The sequence below is a fragment of the Olea europaea genome, unplaced genomic scaffold, assembly GCF_002742605.1.
Source record: "Olea europaea var. sylvestris unplaced genomic scaffold, O_europaea_v1 scaffold2029, whole genome shotgun sequence".
Taxonomy (NCBI): Eukaryota; Viridiplantae; Streptophyta; class Magnoliopsida; order Lamiales; family Oleaceae; genus Olea; species Olea europaea.
In genome coordinates, this window is record NW_019238188.1 from 93,018 (window position 1) to 113,418 (window position 20,401).

General features: G+C 37.4%; 1 protein-coding gene across 1 annotated transcript; it reads right to left on the reverse strand.

Moving 5' to 3' along the window:
• Positions 1-23: 23 nt before the first annotated feature.
• On the reverse strand, positions 24-20,025 carry LOC111379731 (protein BLISTER-like). Its single transcript, XM_023003169.1, has 12 exons — positions 19,565-20,025; positions 16,116-16,674; positions 15,528-15,997; positions 14,117-14,236; positions 13,680-13,745; positions 13,067-13,202; positions 11,842-12,066; positions 3,477-3,590; positions 2,585-2,778; positions 2,370-2,438; positions 918-1,073; positions 24-652 (listed from the first exon to the last, which is right to left on the reverse strand). The coding sequence occupies exons 1-12, from the start codon at positions 19,619-19,621 to the stop codon at positions 572-574; spliced, it is 2,247 nt and encodes a 748-aa protein (XP_022858937.1). The 5' UTR covers positions 19,622-20,025; the 3' UTR covers positions 24-571.
• Between the last annotated feature and the right edge of the window lie 376 nt (positions 20,026-20,401).

Genomic DNA, 20,401 nt, shown 5'->3' on the forward strand with positions numbered 1-20,401 from the left:
AAAATTTGAAAGTAGAAAGAAGGTATCTATAATTATCATAAATCTTAAGATAGCAGACAAATCCTACAATTTATGTAGCTTTAGAGAAATTACAATTACACATACTACAGAAACAAATAAACCTTTCAAAGCAAATATTACTCTTTTCATACTTTGGGTCAATACACCCATATTTTTCACATACAAAAAAAATGTAACTTAAAGCTAAAAACCCTAACCCCCACCCCACCCCATCTCCACACCATTACTATTATAATCCATCACAAACACATTGCATCTCTAGTTTCTCCAAATTTTCAACTCTCCTAGATAACCAATGTCCCCAACATTTAACAGGCTTCAAAATGTTTGATGCAGGACTATTTTTATTGCAAAATCTGCAACAGTTATCGATCACATCGTATTCGAGGGATAAGGCCTCCTGTGAAGACAACCTTTTTTTCCTTCTGGAACAATAAGGGTCACTCAAATATACAGACTGCAGCCTCCATTTTGCCACCAGAAAACAGGGTAGGAAGTACAAGGGAAAATATTCTTAGAAGCTTTGTTCAGGACACCCTCGACTGTAAAATCAAAGCAGCTTGCTGGTTCTCCGTCTTGACGGTCCTCCAGGAAAGAGCTTCATGATCCATCCCAATACCCTCTCCACCACCTATTCAGGGAGAAAAGAATAATTATGAAGGGGCAAAATCGAGAAGATCATTTAATTTAATTGGCAGGAAGAACTTAAACAATGAAAATAATGTTAAAAACTAATAATCTGGAAGGTGTATGGGGACAAATAAGTATGCATTAATTTTCAACATTGACCAAAAGAATTATTTATTTTAAAACTTACCTATGTGCATACTTGTAAAAGTAAAAATTTTAAGCTTAGCCAAATGAGGTCCAAGGCAAAATTCTAACTGGTTCATTACCTCATCTCCTTCATCCGCAAATGGAGTTTCGTCCTGCACAATGCGAGGATCTATCTGTCTTGCTGGGATATTATCATTTGCCATAGTTTGAGCTGTCAATAGCTCTAATCTCTGTGTTTGAGCTTCAAGCTTTCGGGTCAATTCCTTGTTCAATTCCTTCATACAGAGAATGCAAGATATATAAACACAATAGGAATGAAAATACTTCAACTAAATTAAAGTTGCAAAACACAAAAGTGGGCATAAACAAGCACCACATGGTTACTGTTGATAATGCTTATTGCTTCATAAGCATACTGATATAATGTCGGTAAAGGCATAAGCCTCTGTTTGGGAAGAATTTATGAAAGGCTTGATTTACATATAGTGAAATGGGTGGTGGACAAGTGAATAGTACTTGTGAATCCATTGAAATGTACGGTCGAAAAACGAAGTTTGACCAATTATAAATGATTTATAAATTTCCCAAACGGATGGTAATGTAAAACATTTTCTCCAAATTTCTTTAGATATACGCATCAAAGCATGTAAAATTCTGAAATCGACTGTATGTAAATAGAAAGAAGAAAGAAAACAGAAGCAAAATTTCCATTCACAGAAGATAACTACGTTTTCCTTCTTCCAAACCTTTGCCCCAACAAACTCCCGCTAAATAGGTATCATGTCCTTACTTCCTTTCCCTTTTTTCCCTCTTCATAAGTCACTAAATTAACACTAAATGAAATTTCCAACAAAGGATTTTTACGCTTACAGCTAACAGTCCATGAATGCAACACATTCAAAACTATGCACCAAAAATTTCAGAGAAAGTTTTTTTTTCTCAGGAGCTACATCATTGAGAGCAGTCCATATTGCAAGCATGTCACATGGTTACTCAAAAATATTGGGTTCAGTACAAAGATTAAAAAAAACATTATGACACAAGAAACTAAATGCAAGATGAAAATACATCTTCATAAGTCCCTAAATTAACACTAAATGAAATTTCCGACAAAGGATTTTTACGCTTACAGCTAACAGTCCATGAATGCAACATATTCAAAACTATGCACCAAAAATTTCAGACAGTTTTTTTTTCTCAGGAGCTACATCATTGAGAGCAGTCCATATTGCAAGCAAGGTGAAAGTCGCATGGTTACTCAAAAATATTGGGTTCAGTACAAAGATTAAAAAAAACATTATGACACAAGAAACTAAATGCAAGATGAAAATACCAATGCAATTGAGTCAATCAATTATTTAGCTTCCTATAACGGTAACTTATAGCAAAAATCAACTTCTCTCTCAGAAGAGTAGAGAGACTAAGAGGAAGTTTCGCCATAAAGGACCATTCAAGATGAAAATACTATAAGCTTAAAGCTTTAAGATGATTCTTCCAAAAATCAAGACTCCCTCAACAAAGTAGAGAGACTCAGAGAAATTTCACAATAAAGGATCACTCGGTGAAAATACCATAAGCTTAGAGCTTTGAGATGACTCTGCCAAAAAAGCTTGTGTCACCTGATCTTTCTCCAACGCCAACTGCAGTTAGGGATTTCCAAATCAATTTTAGTTCTTTAAAAAAAAAAAAAATTCAAAAAATACTAAAAAATGTTAATGCGTCAAGAAAAAGATAACTAGACAAAGTAGGAATAATCAGTTCTGTAATTCCAATGCACAGAAGCTACCTCAGCAATTAGCGTGTTGATGTTCTGAATCATTCTCAACTGGTCAGAAGGAATACTTGAAGATAGATCTTCGATGTTAAATGATCCATTTTCATGCAGAAATTGAGAACTGGAAGCATCATCTCCAAGTGAAGCCGAGCAAAAATTGTCCAAGTTTAAGGCCTTTAAGGTAGTATCAGCGTCTCTCTCGTCAGCTGACCCCACGATATTAACTAAAAATTAGAACCATGGGAATGTATAGGATACTAAGAGGGCAAGGGTTTTCCATGCAAAAAAAATGAACAAAGAAAGAACCGTCTGAATAAGATTAAGAAAGAAATAAGAATAGTTTATGTTTTGGAATGCAAATGGATAAAACACAGTCATTAGTCGAGTTTATTGATATATCTCTATACCTTTAAATGTATTAGATATTCTATATACTGAAGGAAACATAACCAAAAAATTTCAGAGTATAGTAACCAATGTATCTGCATGGAATAGAATTTTAGGAACACTCGTATATATATCCCATATGCCTACATTTGCATACAATCCATGCCACGTAGTCAGCAACCAAATCATCATAATTTTCTGTATTAATGTCTAAAACTGTAAGGATTGGGATGGGAAAGAAGACCAAAAAAATAATCAACCAACTCATATCTCCACACACCCTTTGTTGAAGGAGAACCCTTGTACTAGCAATGAGCAAAATCAAGAATTATGAACATAAATTCAATGTGTTCTTTCTCATTAACTGGTACTTAATTCATCATAGAAAAAAAAAATGTATAGTTAGTTGTTTGTATGATATGATTTTGACTCCAACAAATGATTGGCTACAAAAAGCTGTATGAATTCATATCACATAAAAATATATAAACCTAAGAGAGATGTTTGAAGTGCATACCCAGATCCTCAGTGGAAGTTGATACATCTTTTGTATTAGATGGACTCTTTTTAAAATCCACTGATTTCCCACTTGCAGAAACTTTCCTTAATTTGGACTGTAAGAGCTTCTTCTCTGTGGAACAGGAAAGAAACAAATCTAAAATTGTTGCCTACGTTACATGTCCTGAGAAAGGGATACAAATTTGCATCCAGTACCCAACAAGTAATGCAAGAGTAACTGGACAACAAGAAATGAACTACCATAAATGTTGAAGGAGAGTTCAAATTGTCCCCTGGGACAACTAGACCTATCAAGATCAAGAACAAAATGACAATCAATGCTGAAATGCCAAGGTCAACAAAATTTCAGAAATTCTCTAATCAATAACATGAGGTGGAAACTTGAAAAAATTGAGGTCACTTGTCTAAATTTCTCGTTTTCCAATTTTAAGATAAAAAAATAGAAAAATATTTTTTTCATCCAAAGTCCCTGTGAAGCATGAATTGAATGATTTTAAAATTTAAAATAGCAGATCACCAAATAATGCAACTAAGAGTGAAAAAGGAACACTGAAGAAGGTACGAGAAAACAGTGACTCGAGTTTCGGTGTCTTGTAGTGGCAAAAAATGTGATTAAGAGTGAAAATGGAAGCACAAGTTCTGATAAGAATATTGAAGAAAATCACAAGATAATTGTGTGATCATCCATTTTATAAATATTACAACAGAAGGTAAACTTAATAGAAAAAAGTGGGAGTAGTGATATCCTTTTATTTTTAGATTCCCCTCAACCAGATTTATAACATTGAACTGCCTGTAGATGCATTGGATGAAACTCTGATCCAAGAAGCAAAAAAATCATGAAATTATATGCAACTGGTAAAACCAATTACAACTCCATCTTCCTAAAGACCCCTTGATATCGTTAACTCGGGAGGATTACCAGTGGAGGACATACCCTAGCAAATAAGACCATCTTTTAGAAATCTGTGATACTACTGCAGATATCTTGCCACCCTACTGATGCAAATTGGAAAGTATATTCTAGGCGTAATCAGAATCAAATCAATTAAAGATCAAAATTTCATTATTGCTTTTCTTGTTTTGGTAGAGTAATAAATTTGTTTCCTTCTAAACAAAAGGAAATCCTAGTTTTTCCTTTTTATTGCAACTTTACACATTTTATTATTATTTGGAACCTATAAATTAAGGTTTTTGGATTGTAATATGTTGTGCATGTGGCTCATATAGAGTGGAAAACAAATCCTGGATCAAATGGGTTGATACTGGCGTGGAGCGGAGCGACGGCATTAGCCTTGCGCGGATTTAATTCATTGTTTGGTTGTTAAGGACGTTGAATGGGTTGGGGGTGCGAGGGCAATGCCCCCGCGGTACGGTACAGGGGTATTTTCTATACGGGTCTTAAAGTCTTATATGAGCCCAGGCTAGGATTAGTATAAAAATATGTTGTAACTCTATTTTTCACAACTGAACAAAGAAATCTCCGCTTCGGTCTCGTGGACGTAGGCACACCGCCGAACCACGTAAAATTCTTGTATTGATTTTCGTTTTTCATTTCTTTAATATTGCGCATAAAATCCAACATAATATGTAGACAGCTTTTGGGTATTGAATAAATCTATTATCTTCCCTCACTCTCATTTCTTCCTACTTTCTTCTTTCTCTCAATTGGTCATCATCACAATCGGCATCAATTTGGTATCAGAGCTAGAGCGTTTCTTTTGACCCGACATTGGTCCATCACGTGACGTAATCCACTCTAACCATCAACCCTCGCCAAAACACGCTGCAGCAATTAAACGGGTACAAGCTAGTAATAGTCATAGTTAATTGTCTGTTTATTTTAATCACAAATTAGAGTTTCTCAAAAAAAAAAGGGGTGGTGAAAAAAAAACCAGAACTGTTCACTGGTTGCCCCATAATTCATTGAATCCTTAGTACCTTCAGTTTGTGCAAAAAAAAAATAAATAAATAAATAAATAAAATAAAAATGAGGAAGAGAGAGAGAGAGACAATCGAATAACAAGAGCAAATTTCATGAGGTTGTACCTGTTTGCTGCGTCGTCCATATACAAATATACCTAACCCACACCTAATACCTACTAGCCCACACACATACCAACCCAATCTATTAGCCCAAAACAATCCATTCTTACTAGCCCACATATTCATACCTTGCCCGAGATTTACGGTCCATACCCAGCCCAATAACCACGCAACAGTCATCTTCCCTATCTCTCTCACGCCGACGCCAACATTCCAACATCAACCCCATCTCACAACCACAAACTTACCGTCCCATTGCTGCTGTGGAGTACCGCCGCGAGGTGGTCTAAGGGTCAATTTGGATCGCTATTGCTCTGTCTCCTTCCAGTCAACAAGCTCGCCTCACCCAGTGTCATCGGTGCTTCGATTCCCCACCGCTGCCTCCGCCCACATCCACATTAGTCGCGCCTTTGCCGCCTCTACAGGTTATCCGATTGCAATTCACTTGTTACATCTGTTGGTTCTTCCAATTTTGCCATCGACATCTCAGTCAGCACATTCCACCGCCACTGCTGTATCAGTTTCACGTTGCTGCCGCTACTTCGCTTCGAATCCAGAGACTTCACTGTATCGCCGTTTCACCATCAGTTACCACCGTTGTTTTGACTTCCCTCTCTACTATCTACCGTTGCCATGTTCAGTCGTTGTACCTGCTGCAATTTCATCGCGCCTCTACATCAACAACCTCCGCCCCACCTACTGCTCCACACAGCCCAACCCATTTTCCGCTCGTCGCCAGTCATACATCTCCGGTACCCATGCTATTCCACTTCCACTGCCATCTCCTTGTCCGGTCAGTTCGAACGCTGCTGCAAGTAAGGTTTAATTCTGCTTATGATACTGTACTTTTACTCAAGTGCTTTTGATTTCTTAAGTTGACTTAGTTTTAGTTCCAGACCAAACCAAAAGAATAAAAAATAAATAAAATAATAATAATAAATAAACGAAATTTTTTTTTTTTTTTGGTTCACATAGTTTAGTTTCAGATACGCATTACATATCTTTTTTATAAATTAAAAAAAAAAAAAAAAAAGTGGCACACTTTCGAATTGTTTTCTCAACATTCATAGTTGTCTGAATCTCGTCACACATCTCTACACTAATCACGTGCTTAGCTCATAATGAATCTAAAGGATCTTAACCACTCTCGTGATGCACTCTCACAGCAAGTCACTAATCTCTCCCTTGACGTACTATCAGTAAAATTTGATCTAGCTGAGCTTAAAACTCTCATTCAAAACCTTACTGAATGTATTGGGCAGTCATCCCAAAACTCGGGTAAACTCCTTATACGGAACTTAGCGACCCAGTTGTCAATAATGCCCCTCGTCCTGGTCTCCCACATCCACCCCCACACACACGTTATAAACAACATAGGGATCTTGTTGATGACGTTACTAATAAAGTTAAACTTGTCGCCCCGAAATTTGATGGTTGCCTAGACCCCGAAGCCTTTCTTGATTAGCGCAATAGCATCGAAGAATACTTCAATTGGTACCAAATGCCTGATTATCAATGTATTCGTTTCGCTAAGATGAAACTTGTTAAATCTACTCAGCGCTATTGGCAGACGGTGACACAATCCCTCGACCGCCTAGGCCAACCTATTACTACATGGGGAGAAATGAAACTAAAACTCACTGAGAAGTACGTCCCGTCTTACCATCGATCTCAACTCTTGGAACGTCTTCTTAACCATAGGCAAAACCCATCTACTGTGTCAGACTATAGGACTCACTTTGACAAGTTAGGGTACCGTTCATACCTTGCTGAACCCGAGGACGTCCCAATTACTAGGTTCATTAACGACCTGTGCCCAGATCTTAAACATCGCGTTCTTATACTTAATCCCGATTTGTTACAGGAAGCTTTTCACAAAGCACTCGAACACGAGCGATACTCCCGTTCTTCATATTTGAGGCGTAGCTCTCCCACCTTACCTAACCTGCGTCTCTCTCGTCCTCCTCTAACTGATGCTCCTACTAGTAGCCCTACATTGAGCCAGGCCCACTCGACTGTGGGATCTTCTCCCACTCCCATTTCTCACGACCCTTCTAGGGGTCAACCTGCTTCTTCAGATACCTCTCGGGGTCCTAACCCTCAAATTGTATGCCATAGCTATCATGCTCGAGGTCATATTGCCTCTCAATGTCCCAATCGTGCCCTCGCCCTTGCACCGGAACCCCTACTTCTAGCCCCACAGAATGAGTGTTTCACCGTCAACCCTATTGACCATTCCGATGAAGAGGATACGACTATTGTCTTTGTTATGAGATGTATCATTTCCACCCCTATTGATTCGAACTCGTGGAAGCGAACTCCTATTTTTCATACATTCATCCCATGCAACTCTCGTTCATGCAAGTTAGTTATTGACGATGGCCAAATTCAGCTTCAAGACCGACCCACATCCTCGACCGTTTAAGGTGGCGTGGGTAGATCGAACCTCTTTACCCGTCACTCACCGCTGTCTCGTACCTCTTAAAATGGACCCATTTTTTTCAGAAGACATTTATTGTGATGTCTTACCTATGGACGTTGCTCACGTCCTTTTGGGTCGCCCTTGGCTTTATAATCATGATGTTAAGCATTTCGGGCGTGACAACACATATGAATTTCTCCACGATGGCAAAACTATTCGCCTGCTACAAGCCAAACCCTCAGACCCTCCAAAGAAGACAACTTCCACCTCCACACCTAAGGGTTCAGACAGTCGTCTCCAACTATTGTCTCTTAAAGATTTTGTATGTGAAGGTCAAGACACTGGGCTTATGTTTGCCTTGGTTGCTAAAGCATGTTCCCAACTCTCTCCTGATTCTCTCATAGACATCCCACCTGAAGTGACTCCTTTACTCGACGAATTTCATGATATTATGCCTGTTGACCTACCTGATGAGTTTCCTCCTATGCGGGATATTCAACATGCCATCGATCTTGTACCTGGTTCCCAATTGCCAAATCGACCCCATTATAGAATGAACCCTACTGAGCGAGCTGAACTCAATAGGCAAATCGAAACTCTACTCAATAAAGGCTTTATTCGCCCTAGCCTTAGCCCTAGTGCAGTTCCAGTTTTACTCACCCCTAAGAAGGACGGCTCGTGGCGCAGCGCCATCAACAAAATCACCATTAAGTACCGCTTCCCTATTCCACGCCTTGAGGATTTGTTGGATGAGTTGGCAGGATCTTTGTGCAAGATTGATCTACGAAGTGGCTATTATCAAATTCGGATTCGACCCGGAGATGAATGGAAAACGGCATTTAAGACCCAAGATGGCTTGTATGAATGGTTGGTTATGCCTTTTGGGTTGTCTAATGCTCCTAGCACGTTCATGCGGGTCATGACTCATGTCTTACGCCCTTTTATTAGGAAGTTTCTTGTCATCTATTTTGATAATATTTTGATTTATAGCCGATCACAAGAAGCTCACTTAGATCACCTTCGTCAGGTCTTCCTTACTCTTCGCTCTGCTCAGTTATTTGCTAACCTAAAGAAGTGTTCCTTCCTCCAGTCCCAAGTTCTTTTCTTAGGGTTCATTATTTCAACACATGGTATTTCTGCTGACCCACTAAAATCTCTATTATTCGGGATTGGGCTATCCCTTCCACGTTAACTGAGATCCGTAGCTTTCATGGGCTTGCTTCTTTCTATAGGAGGTTCATTAAAGGTTTTAGCTCCCTCACTGCTCCCATCACTGAGTGTGTGAAAGAAGGTGATTTTCGCTAGATCCCTTCAGCCCAAAAAGCCTTCTTAGCTGTCAAGCAAAAGTTGATCGAAGCTCCTATTTTACGCCACCCGGATCTTTCCAAGGTTTTTGAGGTTGCTTGTGATGCTTCCGGTGTAGGTATCGGAGGTGTCTTAAGTCAAGGTGGTCATCCCATCGTTTTCTTCAGCGAAAAGCTAAACCAAGCTAGGCAAAAGTATTCTACCTATGACAAGGAGTTCTATGCCATTGTCCAGTCTCTCCGTCATTGGCAATATTACTTATTGTCTCAGGAGTTTGTTCTATACTCTGCTCACTAGGCCCTTCGTTTCCTTAACTCCCAGCATCATTTAAGTGAGCGGCATGTTAAGTGGGTTGAATTTCTTCAGGAGTACACTTTTGTTCATCATAGGGCTAGTGTCGAAAATAAAGAAGCTAATGCTCTTAGTCGTATCACTACAGTGCTTCAGTCGTTGAGCACAACTGTGGTGGGATTTGAGCACTTGAAGGACGACTATCCAAATTGTCCCGACTTTGGCACCATCTTTCAGGACCTTTTAGACAATCCTTCTTGCGACCATGTTTCCTTCTTGCTTAAAGATTGTTATCTTCTCAAAGATACCAAGTTATGTATCCCCCGTACTTCACTTCGTGACTTCCTAGTTTGGGAACTACATGCAGGAGGTCTTGCTGGTCATTTCGGTCGGGATAAAGCAATCGCCTTAACCGAAGATCGATTTTATTGGCCGTCCCTTAAGAGAGACGTTGCTCGCATTGTCTCTCAGTATCGTACATGTCAATTGGGTAAGGCACATCGTCAAAATACTGGGATGTATACTCCTCTTCCGGTTCCTCATACTCCTTGGCGTGACCTTAGTATGGACTTCGTTCTCAGGTTACCCAAAACAGCTCGAGGTCATGATTCCATCTTTGTGGTGGTCGATAGGTTTTCTAAGATGGCATACTTCATCCCATGTTCTAAGTCTTCTGATGTGTCCTACATTGCAAAGTTGTTCTTCAAAGAGGTTGTCCGTCTCCATGGACTACCGGTTAGTATCGTGTCAGATCGTGATGTCAAGTTTATTAGTTACTTTTGGAAGACACTGTGGAAACTCTTTGGGACGACGCTTAAGTTCTCTTCTGCATTTCACCCCAAACCGATGGGCAAACTGAACTTGTAAACTGTAGTTTAGGTAATCCACTTCGTTGTTTGGTTGGGGATAAACAAGGGAATTGGGATCTTGTGTTGCCCACCGTTGAATTTGCTTGCAATAATTCTGTTAATAGATCTATTGGTCATAGTCCCTTTAAGGTGGTTCAGGGTTTCTCTCCTCGCCAGCCGCTTGATCTAATCCCTTTGCCTCCTGATTTTCGTCCTGTTGCCTTCGCTCAAGCTTTTGCTGATCGTATTCGTGACTTGCATGATGAGATTAAACGTAAAATTTCTTTAAGCAATGATCAGTATAAATTATTCGCTGATCCCCACCGTAGGCATAAAGAATTTAACGTGGGCGATTATGTCATGGTTCGCCTTGCACTTGAACGCTTCCCTAAACATGCTGCAAAGAAACTTTGTGCAATATCACTAGGGCCTTTTCCCATCATTAAACGGCTTGGAACTAATGTTTATCTACTTGAGTTGCCAACGCACTTAAATATTAGTCATGTTTTCAATATAGCAGATTTATATCCTTATCGAGGAACCTTTGAGCCTGCAGTATTGTCGCCTAACATTTCTGCAGGATAGTCTTCGCGGCCGCCTCCTTGAGCTCCTGTTACCACATTTTCTCGGCAGGATGTCATTGATGAGGTACTTGATGATCAGTTTGTTGCTTCGCCGAATGGTGGTTTTCGTCGGTTTCTAGTGCGTTGGAAAGGTCGCCCGCCTAGTGATGCTACTTGGATTGATGGAGCAGAGTTACGTCAACTGGATGCTACACTTTTAGATGCCTATCTGGATTATACCTTGCCGGAGTCGAGTTCTTTTCGACCAGGGAGGAATGATACAAATTGGAAAGTATATTCTAGGTGTAATCGGAATCAAATCAATTAAAGATCGAATTTTCATTATTGATTTTCTTGTTTTGGTAGAGTAATAAATTTGTTTCCTTTTAAACAAAAGGAAATCCTAGTTTTTCCTTTTTATTGCAACTTTACATTTTATTGTTATTTGGAACCTATAAATTAAGATTCCTGGATTGTAATAGACAGCTTTTGGGTATTGAATAAATCTATTATCTTTCCTCACTCTCATTTCTTCCTACTTTCTTCTTTCTCTCTATTGGTCGTCATCACAGTCGGCATCACCTACTTTCTCTCTTTGGACAAGTAGCTAGTACATTAAATAACTATTTAACTGGATTTCAGCTTTTGAGATACTTTTGGCTTTGAACATGGAAAGAGATTTTCCAAAATCCCTCATTAATAGTTTTCGATATGGTCTACAGGGAATCAATTGGTATCTGGAGTTTTAACAAATAACTGTTTATAGGATTTTCATGCGAGAAGTTCGTAGAACTTCCCTAATTATCTTCATATTCGTCTCCAAGATAAGTTCTCAGATAAAATTCATTGTAAATGAAACAATGTTGTGTGACCATAATGAACATTTACCTTCTTGTAAAGCATCAATGGTTGACTGCAGATCTTGGCGATCTTTCTCAAGACTAGACATTTTCCTCCTGTTAGTAGCAATTGAAATGTATCCCATTCCCAAGGTGATGATGTTGGGAAAGGAAAGAAGCCCAAAGGAGAGGAAAAGTTGAGTTAAAAAAAAAAAAAAAAAAAAAGAAACATACAAGGTCTGCTTTCTGGGTGTAAGTTGCAACTCAGCTCTACCTCCATCAAAGTAGTGTACAGCAAGTATATAGATTAAAGTCCAATACTGATCCTAATCTTCTATGTAAAATTAAATCTTATGAATTCAGATGCATCACAAAATAACTATTTCCTCAGTCGCAACTAGTGATACCAGTCATTTACATACATGTTTGTGTGACCAGGATGCAATGATATTTTTATGTACATAGCATGTTTTTCTAAAATGCCACTACTTGTCTGCTCCGAAAGTAGGCTTGCAGGAAGCCCATCATCCCACCACAAAGGGAAGTGCACATTCAAAGTGCATCAGACATCAGCAATCAGTCATCAGCTAACTAATGGGAGGTCAGGCTGAAAGAAAGATGACACTCCAGTAATATCATCATTCAGTTGAAATTTCATGCAACTTATGCAAATTATGATGCTTGCTTAGTTTTGAATGAATGAGTAAAAGTCCATGTAGTTATGCATCTGAAAGTAAAGATATTCATGTATCAAAAAAGTGCATTTAGTAAATATAAAGCGAACTTGACATGAAGTTATTCAATTTTTCTCACATTATTTTAACTCTCAACCAAAGTTATTCAATTTTTCTCGCATTATTTTGACTCTAAAAAAAAAAAATAATAATAATAATAATCAATTAGTGTTTCCCTCATTTTATATTCCAAAATTTACAAAATGGGGCTTGACATATTGTGATGGTGTCACTCCCATGTTAGGAACTGAATAAATATTAAAAATAAATAGGACAAGCCACATGAAGTGGCACAGTATCCCTTGAGTACCAAAAGTTTAGATATACAAACCATGACAAAGATATACGTACTTAACACACACAGAAACATACACACATAATGTCTAAACCTCTGACCGTATAACTTGAAAGGCAGATGATCTCAATTTAGTTTATGGTCTGCCCCTGCAACCTTCTCAGTTGGACTGAGGTAGTTACATCAATGAACCAACTGTCAGCATTCTCCCCAGTACAATTTGCTACCACTGATAACAACTCAGCTAAATATAATTAGATTATTAATTACCTTCTCTTCCAAACCAATAACTTCAGAAGCCAACAGCTTTGCGCGTTCATCAGCCGCATTACATTCGAGCTGGGCATTAGTGTATTCGATTTTCACAGCTTCAAGTTCCGTCTGCAGATAGTATGAAATACTGTGTTAAATCAGGTCTCCAACTCATCTAAACAGAAAGCAAACAACTGGACTATACTGAAATAACTAAAGAAAATAAGTACTGAAAACACTATTTAACCATGCAGCCATCTATATGCAAGGCAGAACATCTAGCATTTTTACCCAGGGGGAGGGTAGGGATGTTGCCAGCCATGTTCGGCTGAACTGTTGTAAGAACTTTTTGGCAGCGCATCAAAGCAAATTACATCATAGTAGATTGCACAAACTTCATCAATTTAATTCTCCATAAAAAGATCAGTATGCTTCAGTGGACAAGAAAATCTTTTTTTTTTCCTTTCAGCCCGTGACAAAGAAATTCATAGTATCATAATATGCATGTGGAAAGAGTATGGCAATGAATTATGAAATAATAAACAAAGACCAAATTAAGCAAGAAAAAGCGCTTATAGTAGCAGGTCTAATTGCAAAAACGCTAACCAGTTGAGCTTTGATTTCTGCCTGTAAATTTTCCAGGTCAAACTTTAGCTGGTTGACAATGCTTCCCTGATGAAAATGAAATGAACTATAAAAACCAAGTCGAAGTGCATCAAAATAAAGAAAAATGCTTACATATAAAATATTAGTAATCAGCCAGTTCTCAACATAACCAAAAAGAACACAAAAGAACTAGCTAATTGACATCGGCAATGTGCCTCTTAGACTTCAATATTATCATTCCACCTGTTCTCAAATGTAATATTGAAAAAACTCGGGTTTATAAAACAGCCCCAAAACAACAATATCAAGGATTTGACATCAGTGCTGTCCAAAAAATTCCAAGATATAAAATTGCTACTATCATTTGATGATTATGTCCATCATTTTAAAGTTCAGAAACCATGACAGTTATGAACATGTGTTAGCATTAACAAAACCTGCTGATTATAGCTATCCGTCAGAGTCGAATTTTCAGCAGCCAAGGACTCTGCTAAAGTTCGTGAAGCTTCCAGAGCTCGTTGCAAGGAAAATTTATCTTGTGTTAAATCTTCAATGTGCTGCCAAAAAAAAAAACAACAGAGGAAATCATTTTCAAGGACTATCTTAAAAGCACTTCACCACTTTTCAAAACCCTGCTACAAGAATTCACACCTAAATCCACCTGAAAATACTCAATTTCAAGTAACAATTAATAATTTTTATTCCAGCATAATTTGGGTAAATAAAGCTCGGAGCAGTTGTTGTCCACACTCACCCAATGTTAAATGGAAATGAAATGTTCCAGTACATGAATCACATCTTAATACAATTTCATGGCATCACAAAAAACCATACAAACTAATGCTTGGTTTTTTCGGATATATGACCTTATAGTCTAGAGTAGCAGTTCATGTATAACAAAATGGGCACAATGCTTAGGATTGGAAACTATAACACATGAACTATTTCGAGTGATTTGGGTCCATCTATGACTGAACAGAAAAGACAGAGAACTTCTACTAAGATAGTTTTAGCATCATGCATATCATGCATCCAACTTATCACAAAGGACACTGGGTTAACAACTTTCATATATAGTACTTAGATATTTTGATCCAAGTGCATCAAGCACTTCTTGCCATTGTTAGCAAGACATCTTAACAAAAAAAGGTTTATCAGATCATCACCCTCCCAAGAGGAGCTAAAATATTTTTGACAGGATGATCAATCATCAAAACATTATGTCCCTAAAATCATTTCAGAGATTCTGATATCTTAGTACAGAAACATATGATCACAAAAGATTTAAAGTTGTGGGACTCTGAATATCTTATTGATGAATAAAGTTGCAAGAAACTGAACATCGGGACTCCAATCTTCAATTTTGAAATTAAAATCAGCCCAGTCATGCTACTAGATACCATGAATTGGACTTCAGCCATTCAAAAGGCAGCATACAGAGTTCTTATACATTTCCTAGGCTAATTAATACGCTAAAATGCCATCCCAGTAAAAGGATTCAAAATTGATAAGCCTAAAATTCTCGTATTCTATATCATCGGACACATTATTCATCTCCTCCTTTTACCAAACAACAATCTCGTCAAACATACAAATTCTAGAACAGTAGTTAATAGTAAACACCAGGATTATGTTATTATTTGCAATAATTTCCAACAACAAAAAAAAAAATCACGACTTATGGAACCTTGTTAAGAAATACTCAACAACTTCATCTTCATTATAAACCAAAGAACTAAAGAAAAATCTACAGCATTTACTCCATTACCAAATTACAGCTGAATGGGAGCATTGCTGACGGTAAAAATACCAGAAAAATTAGGGCAACAGAAAATAGCAATAAAAAACCTGTTCCAAAGCAGCGAAGTCTTCATTCTGTTTCCGTGAATATAGATCATGTTTGTTCTCCATGCTATTTTCCATGACATGATTGAACAGGTCAACCCCATTACTAGAAGCAACGAAAGAATTAGCAGTGTCCTGAGGAACAGATGATCCTAAAGAGCCCACAGGATAAACCTTTGAACTAAATGAGTCAGTTTTTGCCTCTACAATGAGGGGAGGGGATGCTGAAGGACCTCTTGAGATGTTGATGGAATCAAGGAAAGATGGACGGGATCTCCTCCCAGTCGCAGGTGGAGATGGTAGTGCATGATTAGATGAGATCTGGGCATCAGAACTAAAACCAGCATATCCATTGCTTTTGGGCCATGTAGATACATTGTTTGTGCTACCCCCGATAGCAACAGGGTCGCTAAACTTGTTTTCTCCCATGAAGGGAAACTTTTGCCCAACTCCAAAGGTAGAGTTTCTAACATCTGTAGCAGAATTTATGACATGATAGTAAGAGCATGAGACCAAAACCAACCGACAAATTACTAGCAAAAGGGGGATATGGAAAAAAAATGGATATATCGATCTAAATAACAATATTACCTTGGTAAGATGATGATGTCGTGTTGCTAGCCACACGGTCATCATAACCCAACTTGTCTTGCAGGAAAGTACTGATTGAATTTTCAGGAAAAAGATCTGTTTCTAAAACAACAGATGTACCAGAATTACCAAGTGAAAGAGCCTTCTTATGACCTTCACTGGTATTTGACTGTTTGTCTACCTCATAATAAGTAGAGTGGTGAGAAGTATCACCCTTAAACTCTGTACCATGTAAATTAGACTGTGCTAGAATGGGCAAGTTGACATCATTGTTCGCCAAAAAAGAAGAATTGGCAAGTGTATCATTAGAAGAACTAAACCCGCTTTTCTGGACGATATCAGATTCCTTGGTCTCATTCTTTGCAACGATTGCCAACGATCCCAAACCACCTGCACCAGCTGCATCAGAAATACCGGCTCCACTAAAATCTGTAGGCCGGAAAAATTCTGTTTCCGAAGGTTGCTTCTCATTTAAGACACCATTAGAAACATCATGTTGACTCGCGCTTGTAATTTTCTTAGCCTTCTCTGCTGCTTTCTTTCTGCGAAACTCCTCGAGCTGCAAGGAAAAGAATTAAAATCCAATACCAAGAATGATGAGGATGATGATGATGTTGGTGGTGGTGGTAGTAGTAGTAATAGTCATAATCATCATCATTGTCATCATTGACAATGATGATATAAAAAAGTACAAATGTGCACTGAATGTGATAACAATGCAAGGAAATGGTATTCATTAAATCACTAAAGAAGTAAACCAACATAGATAATAGGTCATTTTCCAGGAGAAACAAAGTTCGGCTAATGAAAGGAAAAATCAGGAAAATATTAGTCATAGAAAGGAAAATTGACACGGTCAAATATTCCAACCTTGAACTTGAATACCAAAAACTGTTCCTAACTATTGATGTAAACTACCAAATTCAATTGCATGAAACATAAGGGTAATTTGGAAATAGTCAGAGCACAAAAATTTAAATTCACAATCTCTACCTATCACTTTGCACTGAATACAAAATGGACCTCAGACATAACATAACATTTGTGACTTCTCTTAGTTCTCTAGGCACACTCTTCCAAACAACATCCTTCAGCAAAATTTATGGTTTTTTCCCAAACTTAGAAATTCAATTCTTTTTCCCATTTACAGCATATTTTGCAAAGCCTAAAAAAGAAGCTGGTAAGAGCCTTTTAAAAAGCACTAGAAAAGATAACTTTTAAAGCAAAGCCAAAATCGGAAAGAAAATTACTTTTTAACTTTTAGAGCTGCAAACAATTGGGCAAAGCAATTAACTTCTTTTAGGCATAGCCAAGCACGCTCTTAACAATGGCAACAAGATCCTTAAAGAACCACCACATTAAAAATTTCTTTAATTGAAATTAACTGTCAATTATGATTTATAGAAACAATACTTTTTCTTTTCTACATCCCGTAGTCAATTAATATATGTAGAAACAATATTTCTCTCCTCTCTCCATCCTGTTTTAAAACATTTTTGTCTGTGTATTCCAACCTTGAACTTGCATTCCCAAAACCACTTCTAATAATCCAAAATGAACTACCAAATTCATGCATATGGAAAAAGAGCAATTCAGTATTACTCAGTGAACAAATAATTAAAATGTATAATATCTACCTAGCAAAAGATGGTGTACACCGTGAATACGGTTTTTATATTACCTTACTAGATGAGAATTAAATTTTCTAGATAATGATGTCTATAATCTAAATTGTTGACAAAATAAAGACAGTACCTACCAATCTTCACATTAAAGGTTACTTTTACTATTTAAAAAAGAAAAGGATTCCAATGAAACATTTTGCCTCATAATGGATTAAGGCAGCAAGCATATCAAAACGTGATTTAGATTTTGATCCCTATGTTACGAATTCCAATTCGCTATGTCAAATCACAGTATGATCATACCAATTTTGATTTGATGTGGGTGAAGTGATTTTTATTACTCAAACGTCGATCTGGTATGTAGATAATTTATCTGATCTGATTACCTTTTAGGAGGTGATGAATAAAGAAAATGGAGAAAAGGTAGGAAGTACAAGTTTCAGACTTCAAGTAAATACTAAATGCCACAAAAATGGCTAACAAGGCTTATCATACAACACTTCATATAAAAAATGTGCCTATGCCATAATACTACACATGTTCTTTTCTTAGTGTACTAATAATATCCTTTAGCATCAACCTAATGTTTTCTTAGATGGGTTCAAAAATCTTTGCACCAAACATATATGCTACACATGTTATGCTTCCTAGTGTTGGATACTGAGTGGTTCGCAAAGCCCATCGCTTGGAGCTCATACAAAATGCAGCATAGGCATAACACTTAACACTTGTGACTTCTCTTGGCATATTCGCCACAATCACATCCTTCGGCAAACACCGCCTAGGATTTTTATTTAGATGGGCTCACATATCCTTGCACCTAACGTGCATGCTACAATTGCTATTTTTCCTAGCACTGTAATTCAACAAGCACTAAATGTTTCACAAAGCCTATCACTTGCACTTCGTGAATGAAAAACATACATAATGTTACATTTGTGACTTCTCCTTGCACACTTGGTCCAACATCTTTTGGCAACAACTACAAATTTTTGAATTAATCCTTGCATCTAACAAATATGCTACACTTGTTATCTTTCTAACATTGTAGTTCGATAAAATCCTTCTGCAGCAATTTCATTATACTATATACATTGATCTAACAAACCATTTAAAAACCTCTGTTGTTGTAAGCGACCTTAAAAATATTTCCACCAACACGGCACCTGACAATTTCATAGCCTTTCAGCGAAAGTCGACAGCAAGGGTAACTGTTATCTGCTCCAAAATTTGGTAAATTAGAAAATATTTTGAAGAAAATCCTTAAGAACTGTATCTTGCCCACTTCCGCAGTATAGCATGTTGTGAGCATCCCTGAGTTGCTGCAATGTTGAGAGGACCTAAAACTAGCTTACAATTTCCACAAATAACATGAAAGGGTCTATGAGGTTACGGTACATTTCTATTGTTAATAAACTAGCAATGGCAAGTGTTAAAAAGAAAGAGTGTTAGCAATGCATAGTGATATCATTTGCAGTTCAAGGCATTTATCAACATCAAGGTCCCGTGGTAGAAATCAATGAATTTTATTATGTAAGGTGTAATTATATATTCCTCCCATTCCTCCCTCGTATGTGTATGTATATGTAAACATCACCCGCTCTCCCCAGCTCTCTGTAAACACAGAAAAATATGGTCCTAAATCCATCCCGGCCATCCAGACAAGTCCCTTTTTTCTAGCTAAAAGAAAAAGGTCTTTGCTATCAGATTAAAGGTTTGGGTGATTCTAAAAGAGCTTTTGATGTAGCTCAATAAGGAAATCTAAAATTATTAGAAGAATGCAACCGAATTGAAAAAATAATATATATATATATAATTGAATACCTTTTTTCTGCCAGCTTCCAAATGTTCTTGCTTTTTCAACACCTGCGCCGATGCCATTCGAAACTCTCCTCACAGCAAAATTCTTAGCCCTTAATAAAGAATTCCCCGCAAATAATCAGAGCAACAAATATCAATTTCAAGATATATATTCAAATGTAAAGTATCGATCTGTATCTATATGTGTATATAAATTATGCTAGAAATGAAAGCGAATGAAATTTTGTTCCACGAATCAAACGGTCAAGAATCAAAAATTTGAATTTTTGAGGAAAATAGAAGAATAGTGGTCCGATCTGATCGGCGAAAGGTGGGTGAAAGAGAGAGATCCTCTGGATGATGTTTTTTCTGTAAATCTCTCTCTTACACGCACTATTTTTGCTGGTTAAATTCTGTTACGTTTTTCACATCTCCATTGTTCAGATTAATCGTGTTTGAGTTAAATATTTCATCGCTCACTGAACTTTTCACTTCATCACGATTTCCTCACTCAATTTTAAAGATTGTCTCAGTGGCCACTAAACTTAGCCCCCATTTGAACACCATTATTTCTCATTACATTAAATTAAATTTTTCTCTTTTCTACTTTTAACCACACAATTTTCAATAAAATGATATTACATGTAAATTAAAAAATTTTCAACCACTCATTTTTCAAAAAAAAATACTATTCATCTCATTATAATCTACAAATAATGGAGCTTAAATTTGTTGCTTTCGGGATGAATTCCATCTTTGACTCTATCTAGGTGATAGACGATAAATCTACATGGACCACTAAATCACTCCAAATGATGAGTCAATTGCCATGTCTCCTTCACTTTAGCAAATGACTCTTCC